Source organism: Neoarius graeffei, chromosome 14, assembly GCF_027579695.1.
Source record: "Neoarius graeffei isolate fNeoGra1 chromosome 14, fNeoGra1.pri, whole genome shotgun sequence".
Lineage (NCBI taxonomy): Eukaryota > Metazoa > Chordata > Actinopteri > Siluriformes > Ariidae > Neoarius > Neoarius graeffei.
The window spans coordinates 42,430,995-42,441,410 of NC_083582.1; the positions used below are offsets into that span (position 1 = coordinate 42,430,995).

Consider the following 10,416-nt stretch of genomic DNA (forward strand, 5'->3'; position numbering starts at 1 on the left):
CTGTTTTCTCAAAACTAGAAATGGCTTTGACTGTAGTGCTGTTCATCAGTCTAACAATTGCTAGGCTATTTATGACGAAGAGCTGATATTTATTGTATTAATTAATTAGTCTTTACACTAAGAAGGTTTATCACCGAATTGTATGAGTTAAATAAATTAACCTATTAAGGCAAATTATTGCAAGTTATTAAAGATTCACACAGAGTTTCTACATAAAGATCATTCAGATTAGTATGCATTAAATGCAGCTCTCCTCCTTTATAGACATCAAATAACCTAGAAATGAGGACTGACTATAATCTTTCTTTAAAATTCTTTAAGATATTTCTAGTTATATCCTACCCCTTTCAAAACATTCAGACTAAAAACACACATAGCTTAAATAACATGCAAACAAAATGTTTTATTAGGCTGCAGTGAATGTAGGGAATAAGAAATAAAACTTGCATCAGTTGACCTGTATGAACTGACCTTGTGAGTGAGTGGATAAGTATATGATTATAGGCTATAAGAGTCTTACTGAGTTTACACTGAGCCCATGTACTAATATATTGCCTGGAAATGTTACACATGATGTGCAGAAGTGGGAGAAATTTAACTAGTCTAATAATCGAGTTATTGTGATTTTGGTCCACAGTTTGTGCTTTGGGGTGTTTCTCTTAATGTTTTCATTTGCAGCATGATTTTTTTTTTATTTCTTTTATAATGACGGTTTTGGTAACTTTATTTCTAAAGCTGTAAATCAGTCAGGAACAGGAAAGTATTGATATTGTGATGAAGTTATACGCATGACAAACTTCCATAGTATTCTATTTGTAATTAATAGCTGTCACTATTAAAAGACTTGCTTTTTTATTATTTAGATAAATACTTTAAAGTTTATTGGTTCTATAGATGTCAACCTAGACATACTGTACAGGCCTTAAATAGACATTTGCTTGCTTGCTTGCTTGCTAGCTAGCTAACTAACTAACTAACTAACTAACTGTTTTTTATTGAAATTATCTCATCTCATCTCATCTCATTATCTCTAGCCGCTTTATCCTTCTACAGGGTCGCAGGCAAGCTGGAGCCTATCCCAGCTGACTACGGGCGAAAGGCGGGGTACACCCTGGACAAGTCGCCAGGTCATCACAGGGCTGACACATAGACACAGACAACCATTCACACTCACATTCACACCTACGCTCAATTTAGAGTCACCAGTTAACCTAACCTGCATGTCTTTGGACTGTGGGGGAAACCGGAGCACCCGGAGGAAACCCACGCGGACACGGGGAGAACATGCAAACTCCACACAGAAAGGCCCTCGCCGGCCACGGGGCTCGAACCCGGACCTTCTTGCTGTGAGGCGACAGCGCTAACCACTACACCACCGTGCCGCCCTATTGAAATTATATTATAGATTATTTATATTATATATATTATTTATTAAGATGAAAAAAAATCCAAAGTGCTCAGGAATTGATGAAAATAGAGATAAAAAATAAAAATTAAAAAACTGAAGGTGCTCTTTGGTATAGGGAATGCAAAAACCTTTGAAAAAAGAAGGAATCCAAGGCACTCTTCGTATCCAACTATATAAAAAAATGCCTTTGTTTTACATGGCTATTTCATACAGAAAACATGAGCTGAGCAGCAACCCTATATACAACCCTTTATGTATAATAAATATATTATTTATTGTCTATTTAATTACATGTACCCTATATATATTTGCAATTATTTGTACATGAATGTGTATATCAGAATATCTGAATATCTTTTGCAGAGAATAGAACAGAATAGAAACTGAACTGTGTGTGTATATATATATATATATATATATATATATATATATATATATATATATATATATATATATATATATATATATATATTCTCTCCTTTCCATTTTATATTGTGTAGTTTTTATCTGTTGTTTATTTTATCTGTTTTATTCTTGTAAAGTGTCCTTGAGTGTCATGAAAGGCGCTTATAAATAAAATGTATTATTATAAAAGCCTAATAAGCCATTTAACAAATGCAAAAACCTCTGCATATGCCATAAATTTACAGACAATATATGGTTGTATAGATGTTTTTACTGCGTGTGTGTGAGCCTGACTATCATGTGTCTGGCAGATGAGTTAATTAGAAACTGATACGAGCTCGTGACCCCTGCAAGGAACAAAACAAGTAAAAGCCTTATTCATTTAAGTGCTGCAGCACACATCCACTACCAAACTACGCTTTTCTCAGACCCAGTGCAGGAGATTTTTTTTACATATATTTATGCAAATATGTCTTGCATGCCTTTGCATAATTAATAAAAAATTCTAGTCATTGATTGATTTTAGAACTAAAATGTTTATTTCAGAGTGAACACTTCAGAGAAAGGCTTTTACAAAGCAGTCTGTTGGAATATAATTCATGATATAATTTCATTTCAATTAATTTGTTCAAGAAATCAGCAGGAGCTGTTATAAAACGGATTTATTTCATGTTACTGTATAAAATTCATCATACAACAATTCAAAAATTTGCATACTTCTTCAGTAATATCTTTATAACTATCACTAAAAGAGCTAATTCAACACTGTACATTTTTCTATGTTGAATAACTTCTGTTTTGTTCTTTGAAAAGTTATACTGTTATTATCATTATTTCCCTTGGGCGTATATACTTTCAGCTGGCAATTTGACCAATACAGCACTCAGAGTGTTCCATCAACACTGGCGAATGCTGAACAAACAGGCCTGTGTTGTGTTTTTTTTTAAAGGATCCTGTAGTGGTTTCATTTCATTATAACTCGAATCTTCTCATCACCAAGCAGGAGCCTTGAAAGATTTGTACCATAAATTAGAATCCATACTTGTAATATAATGTAACGAATACATTTTGTCCAATACCATCAATAAAAATTGCTGTAATAATTAGCTGACAATTATATACCTATAGCTAAATAGTAGACTCACCTTACAAGCGCTGCAGCTATTAAACCTCCTCCAATAGGACCAATCCAGTATACCCAGTGATAATTCCAGTAACCGGCTAGCAGTGCAGGTCCCAAAGCTCTTGCAGGGTTCAAACAGGTGCCAGATACATCACCTCTGAGATACAAAACACATGATAATTTAATGTACACCATTCAGCCATAACATAAAACATTAAAACTACTGACATGTGAAGTGAATGACATTGATTATCTCATTACATGGACACCTGTTAAGGGGTGGGATATATTAGACAGCAAGTGAACAGTCATTTCTCAAAGTTGATGTGTTGGAAGCAGGAAAAATGGGCAAGCGTAAGGATCTGAGTGACTCTGACAAATACCAAATCGTGGTGGCTAGATGGGTGAGAACATCTCAAACAACAGGTCTTGTGACAGATTCCTGATATGCAGTGCTTAGTACCTACCAAAAGTAGGTACCTACCAAAGAAGGACAATTAGTGAACCAGAGTCAGATAGCATCATGATGCACTATGGGAAGAAGGCAAACCGGTGGAGAAAGTGTGATGCACTGGGCAATGTTCTGCTGGGAAACCTTGGGTTCTGGCTTTCATTATGGATGTTACTTTGACACGTACCACCTACCTAAACACTGTTACAGACCAAGTACACCCCTTCATGGCAACAGTATTCCCTAATGGCAGTGGCCTCTAATGCACTCTACCAAACGGCAAAAAGTTTGTTCAGGAATGGCTTGAAGAACATGACAAAGTGTTCAAGGTGTTGCCTTGATCTCCTTATTCTTTTCATCTCGGTCAAATTGAACATCTGTGGGATGTGCTGGACAAACAAGTTGGATCCATGAAGGCCCCCACCTCACAACTTAAAGCAGTGTTTCTCAATCCTCCTCCTGGAGCCCCCTTGCATATCTATCCTCGCTCCAAAACAAACACACCTGATTGAAGTTAGTGTGGTTGACATGCTCTTAATTAAATCAGGTGTGCGCAGCTAATCAAAAGTGCCAATGATAATTTCAGTCAGGTCGGTAGAGCAGAGAAAAATGGAAAACGTGCAGAACAGGGGGCCCAGGAGCAGGATTAAGAACCAGTGCTGCTAACACCTTCATGCCAGATACTACAGCACACCTTCAGAGGTCTTGTGGAGTCCATGGCTTGATGGGTTAGAGCTGTTTTGGCAGCACAGGAGGGACCTGCACAATATTAGGCAGATGGTTTTAATGTTACGGGTGAGCAGTGTAAATATGCAGCCAATAAAACCAATTAAGTATTTTTCCTACCAGCTTTTCTTGCTAATTATTTGTGCTTATTTGCTCTCATCGTATTTAAAACTCTGATTTGTACGTTTAATCCATGCATTCTCGTCCAATCAAAGTCCGGCTGAAAGGCTCTGAATGGAGGCTATTACTGTGCATAATAGTCATAAAACTGTGCATATGATCATGCATTAAGATCATTTTTGACTTACCCTGCCAGGATGTTAAAGAGCACAGTGCAGCCCACCAGGAAAGGTACCATGGGACTCTTGGTTTTCCCATTTACTGCTCCCATCACCACCACCATAGTCACCAGACATGTCATTGCCAGCTCAGCAAAGATAGCCCCTGGTAGTTGTTCATCTGATTTTAGAATGGTAAAAGCTGCACCACTGGCATTGATATAGTTTTCCTTCGATGTCATGAGCTGACAAACACATTATTTTGATAAGATTATTTATTTATAAATATGCAACTGGTTAGTTGATATAGTTTCTAATCTTAAACCAAATGCATCAATTATTGGAAAAACTTATATAATTGGATCTACCTTTGACATGGCAGCACCAAGCACACCTCCAACAAGTTGGCTGATAAGATACGGGATAACCATTGTTAACTGCATTCCTCCACATAAGTAAATGGCCAAAGTAAATGGTGGGTTGAAATGAGATCCACTGTGAAGCCAAAAAAATTCTTATTTAGAACTTTGTACTATCAAATACACACATTTCATAACAAATATAAACACAGAAATAATGCAGCAAAAGCACTACCTGATCTCTGCCATACATGCTACCATTACAGCTACTGCCAACCCGTGCACTAGTGCTGGCTGCAGACGACCCGCTGCCTCAACATTCTCAATCACCGATACACAACCAATGAAGACGAAAAACATAGTCCCGATAAGCTCAGCAATGCATGGCTGGATTGTTCTCTCGAACTTGTTGGGCGGTTTAGCTCCCTTTCCGACCTTGTCTTCTGGGGATTTGTCCATTTCTCTCAGCTCCACTTTCTCTTCTTCCATCTTCATGTATATGTGTTGCAGTTGATCTGATTTACTAAAACACCAAGGAGTAACAGACTTGTAACCTCTGTACTGGCAGCTATAAATAGATCCACTCCAGTGGCTCTGATACAATAGGTGTGTTATTACTTTGACCCTCGTTACCAGAGTCCACATTGTACAACACTACATATTCATCGGAATCATCAAACAAGCAAGCTGGCAGGAGATGAATGGCAATGAACTGGCCTTATCAATTCCCAACCAACAAAATGGAATGGGATTCTATAGGTGTCACTGAGAATATTCAGTTCAGAAAATATATGTTCAAAGTCTGATTGCATAATCATCTTTCAATTTTTTTTTAAACCTGATAGTGTAGCACACGTTTATTAAAGGACTGAAGATATAATGATTATTTTGTCAGGGACATAGAGTGGAAATGGATGCAAACACAGATTCCCTTTTTTAAATAATCAAAACTACTAGCAAGACCATCAATATGAGAACAAGAAGCGTAAGCATAGACATGAATATCAGCAAAACAACAGTACTTTATGTTTTAAAGTGCACAAAACCTAGGACTTAAATATTTGTCTTACATCTATGGTATGGTATATACAGTCTGTTCTAGAATTATTGGCACCCTCGGTATAGCCAGGTATACAAAAATGTTTAGGAGAAAATATTTTTATAGTTAATTAGTTTAATTTCACACTGAAATATGATATTTACCTTTGCATTTAAGCAAATTTAATTCTAAGAAATATATATATATATATATATATATATATATATATATATATATATATATTACACACAGTATATCCTGTATATCAAGGTGTCGGCAGATTCACAAATAAATCTCCTTGCTGAAAGTGTGAATTAAAATACCTACAGCTATGATATTTCAGTTTGCCTGCATGCAGTGAAAGACATTTTCCATATTATATATATATAACAAAACATTTAGCATTCTGTGCAACATCCTTTGCCAGCATAACACTACTGACCTTCCTCCTCAAAAATTTGATGAGACTGGAGAATGCTGAGTTAGGAGAGCACTCTTCAATACAAAATCTTTTTACATTCTCCAGGGTCCTCAGTCCTCTCTTGTGGACTCTCATTTTCAGCTCTGCCCTCAGGTTTTCAACGGGGTTTAAGTCAGGGTACTGCAATGGCAGCATCAAAAGTTTGATTCTGTGATTGAATCATTTTTGTGTGGATTTGGATGCATGTTTTATAGCCATCGGTTAACTTATGAATGTCACAACATGTTTGCATAATTTCAGTTGGGTATTCAGTAATCTTCTCCATGTTGATGAATGACTAGGGGAGATTGGCCTCTGTGTCATGTCAGGTGAACTTTAAAAAAAAAAAAGTAACACAGGAGTAGGACTATGCTTCAGTTATATTTTGTTGATATGAATTTGTAGAGGTGCCAAAACTTCTGACAAATGTGATTGTTTAAATGTTTTATTTTATTAAATATTGTATATTATTTAAATTTCATAGATAATGAATACAACTTAAGGTTAGGTTTCTCTTATGTTCAGTGTGAGATTAAGCTCATTAAAAGCAACGGGGTTTTTTTTCAACAAAGGGTGGCAATAATTCTGGAGCTAACTGCAGTATAGAAGTATAATATGGGAGTTCATCTCTTCAGTCAATATGTATATTGTACTCTTCTACAAGCAGCAAAGACATCTATGGAACTGAAGACAAATTTTAATTAAAATAATATATCTTATTTCAGATAAATTATAATCTGATCCTATTCACAATCTGCATTCAAAACACAAAGCTGAACGCAAAACACATTTAATATAGTTGCTTCGGAGTCATTAAAAAACCCATGAACATACTACGTGCAATAGAGAGTGGTGAAAGGTATTTTTTACTCAATTTAATTTCTTGCATTTTTGCATGCTGGAGCAAAGTGTCTCCACAGAGAATTTTCACCAGGAGGTAATAACATTTATCTTATTTTTAATCTTATCTCTTATCTGAAATAACTCATGACTGCAGAGCTTTTTTTTTTTTTTTGGTTGAAGACATGAGCTAAACACGTAATTGTTTTGACCTTTTTTTCGGACAACACTACCGTTATTTTTTTTTTCAAAACAATATTCCAGTAGGAACACACACATGGATAATTATTTTCTATATCCTCCAGAGACCATGGTATCACAGGAAATAGCAATTGTGGAACAATTGCATTTGTCACATCACATATTACATAAGAGATTATTAATCTAGACTACATCTTCCCCCATAAAAACCCTAACTGTACCTTATATTTGCTTATCAGTTTGGCTCATTGTCACCTTGTGTTAACTATCACTTTACTCAGTTAAGATACTTCACAGCTGCAATATCCCATTCAAAATGCTGATCTTTGATCTGAAACACAAAGATTATGGAATCTTGATCTCACAATAATTAAAACACTTACCTGATTTTGAAGTAAGACAAGGTTAGAGTTTAATTTGCACTTTTACAAGACCAGTGTTTTTTTGACCAGTGTTTTTTTGACCATATTAGACTTCAGTTCGTACCCAATGCACAAGGAACAATTTTATCGAAATTATCATACAAAAGCAAAAAGGTTTTATATATATATATATATATATATATATATATATATATATATATATAATCAATCAATCAATCATTCTTCAAAACTATATAGGAAGATACAAGTACAAGATTTGTTTTTACAGCAGATTGAAAGAAATAATAATAATACAGCTTTATACAGTTGTTTGTTACACTCAGTGTCTTTCAAAAATAATGAAGAAACAAAAAGGCAAACAAGATTAAAAATTAGTGAGACACTTTCTACATAGCATCATTAAATGGCTACTTAGTTAAAAGTAGGTCATGAATGACACTCGAAAATTGCAGCTTTATCGTTTAAATACAACACGTATCTTCTTATCACCAATCAATAACCTAGAAGAAAGAACACATACAATTACCTCTTAAAATCCATATACAATACCACTAGGTTATGATATTAATATACATTTTTTCCTTCAGGAATCTACACATCTGAACAAGAAGTTGTGTGGTGAACAATACCTGATAATGGTGGCAGAGAGCAAAGCACCAGCCATTGGTCCAATCCAGTATACCCAGTGGAAGGCCCAGTGATTAGCCACCACTGCTGGTCCAAAAGCTCGAGCTGGATTCATGCACGCCCCAGAGACCATACCCCTATAAAATAAATATTAGTCTGTCTTACTTAAACAGACTTGCTTTAGGTATTGAGTAAGCTTTTGTAAACCCCCCATATGAGGTCACATGACATTTAGTCCCAAACTTTAAACCAATACTTCGAGTCATAGATTTTACACATCCCCTCATATTTCATTATTTTAGTGCTTCTGTTCCCCCCCTCAGCTCATTAATAACCCCTTTATTAGGTTCAAAAGTGTATCTTAGAGCTGGGAGAACACCAATATGTTCAGTCCATATTATGTCCAATATAAACTCCCTAGTGGGTAAAAAGATCTACCCAGCCAGGATGTTCGCCGTCACTGTAAGGCCGATGAGGAAGGGAACAAACAGGCAACGTGTCCTCTCATTCACAGCCCCCATACTGACCACCATAGTCAGGAAGAGTGTCATCACAATTTCAGCCACAGTAGCAACTCCCACATCAGCGTTACTACTGACAGCAGTGAACGCAGCTCCAGATGCATTACTGAACTCAATGGGTGGGGAGATGGCCTAGAGCAAACAAAATAACTTTCATCATAAAAACATGCATTAAGGCAAACATTACTGAAAAGAAAGACATAAAAAGCTGGTATATATGTATTATAATACATTATTTTGTAATAATTCTTCCTATGGAATTCTTGAAAATTATATTTGAAGTATTATCGAAATAATTGGTAGAATTATAATCCATAACCTATTGGTATTGATTAAAAATCATATTAGCCAAAAGATCATGGCATAACTTTAACTGAACAATACTTACTTTGGCAAGACCAGCTCCGATCATTCCTCCAAGCATTTGAACAAGTACATATGGAATGAGAAGGATCAGCTCCATTCCTCCAACAAGGAACACGCACACCGACACAGCTGGATTAAAGTGACCCCCACTAAAACCATCACAATCCTATCTTAATGCTCACATTGAATTAGAGAAACTGAAATACAAGCCTTCAACCAATCTGGTTTTCCAGTTGTGCAAGTTTACTAGTCATACAATATAAATCCTCCATCTATTAATATATTATATGATACATTTCACAAAGAAGCAATTCTTATAACACTATTGTTCACTAAATAATAAATTAATAACTAGAATTGAACAAAATACCTAAAAGGACACTGAGCTCTAAAGTCCTGACCTGATCTCTCCAAACACTCCAATAACGATAGCCAGGGCCAGTCCATGTGCCAGTGCAGGCTGAACACTCCCTGTGATTCCTACGTTGCCGATGACTGAGGTGCAGCCTACAAATATGAAGAGAGTGGAGCCGATGAGTTCAGCCAGGCAGGGCTGCACATAGCGCTCGAAGAAGCCCATGGGGGCGGCCTGCTCTTTCTGACATTGGACAGTCTCTGCACTGACCACAGTGAAGACCTCACACTTGGAATCCGTCATGCTTCTCTACAGTCACAAACACACTGTCCACATGTCCTCCAAGCTCATGCTGATAAAGGTGCATGTGAGGGAGGGAGGACCAGGCAGCCCCCCTCCTTCCTCCTCTCACCCATTTGTGCAGGGCAATAAAGAGTCTGGGGTGATGTCTACAAGATTAGAGATGGGTACTGCTAATCTATGACTATCTTATCTGCGACAATAAAAATGTAATTATAAGAGCATGCTCGTGACAGGTGCTGTCCACGTCAGTTCATAGATGCATTATTTGGCACCCAATCAATCACACAGATAATCTTTTAAACACAATTTAAAAACAAATGATTAACACCTTTCACCAGAAAAAAAAAAAGCAGCAGAACGATACAGTATGATACACTGATCTGACCTGTATGCTGCACAAGGTCACTCTGGGTTAATGTTTCCCCTGAAATACCCACTCAAACACAAGGGAAAGTCTCACGATATCAGGGTCCAGCGTCCACTGCAAATCCCCCATTTGTCCAAAATCTCTACTTGTGAGACAATTGTCAAGACAGGATTGAACATTTCAGTGTTACAAAGAAGATCTTGA

At 36.5% G+C, this 10,416-nt stretch overlaps 2 protein-coding genes across 2 annotated transcripts; both read right to left on the reverse strand.

Annotated features, from left to right (window-relative positions):
* Positions 1 to 2,777: 2,777 nt before the first annotated feature.
* aqp8a.2 (aquaporin 8a, tandem duplicate 2) lies at positions 2,778 to 5,245 on the reverse strand. Its single transcript, XM_060938937.1, has 5 exons — positions 4,986 to 5,245; positions 4,760 to 4,886; positions 4,422 to 4,636; positions 2,959 to 3,093; positions 2,778 to 2,820 (listed from the first exon to the last, which is right to left on the reverse strand). Exons 1-5 carry the CDS (start codon positions 5,243 to 5,245, stop codon positions 2,778 to 2,780), a joined length of 780 nt encoding a protein of 259 aa, XP_060794920.1.
* Positions 5,246 to 7,946: 2,701 nt separating this feature from the next.
* On the reverse strand, positions 7,947 to 10,383 carry aqp8a.1 (aquaporin 8a, tandem duplicate 1). The gene is made up of 5 exons (XM_060939700.1): positions 9,589 to 10,383; positions 9,210 to 9,336; positions 8,739 to 8,953; positions 8,303 to 8,437; positions 7,947 to 8,173 (listed from the first exon to the last, which is right to left on the reverse strand). Exons 1-5 carry the CDS (start codon positions 9,843 to 9,845, stop codon positions 8,128 to 8,130), a joined length of 780 nt encoding a protein of 259 aa, XP_060795683.1. The 5' UTR covers positions 9,846 to 10,383; the 3' UTR covers positions 7,947 to 8,127.
* Between the last annotated feature and the right edge of the window lie 33 nt (positions 10,384 to 10,416).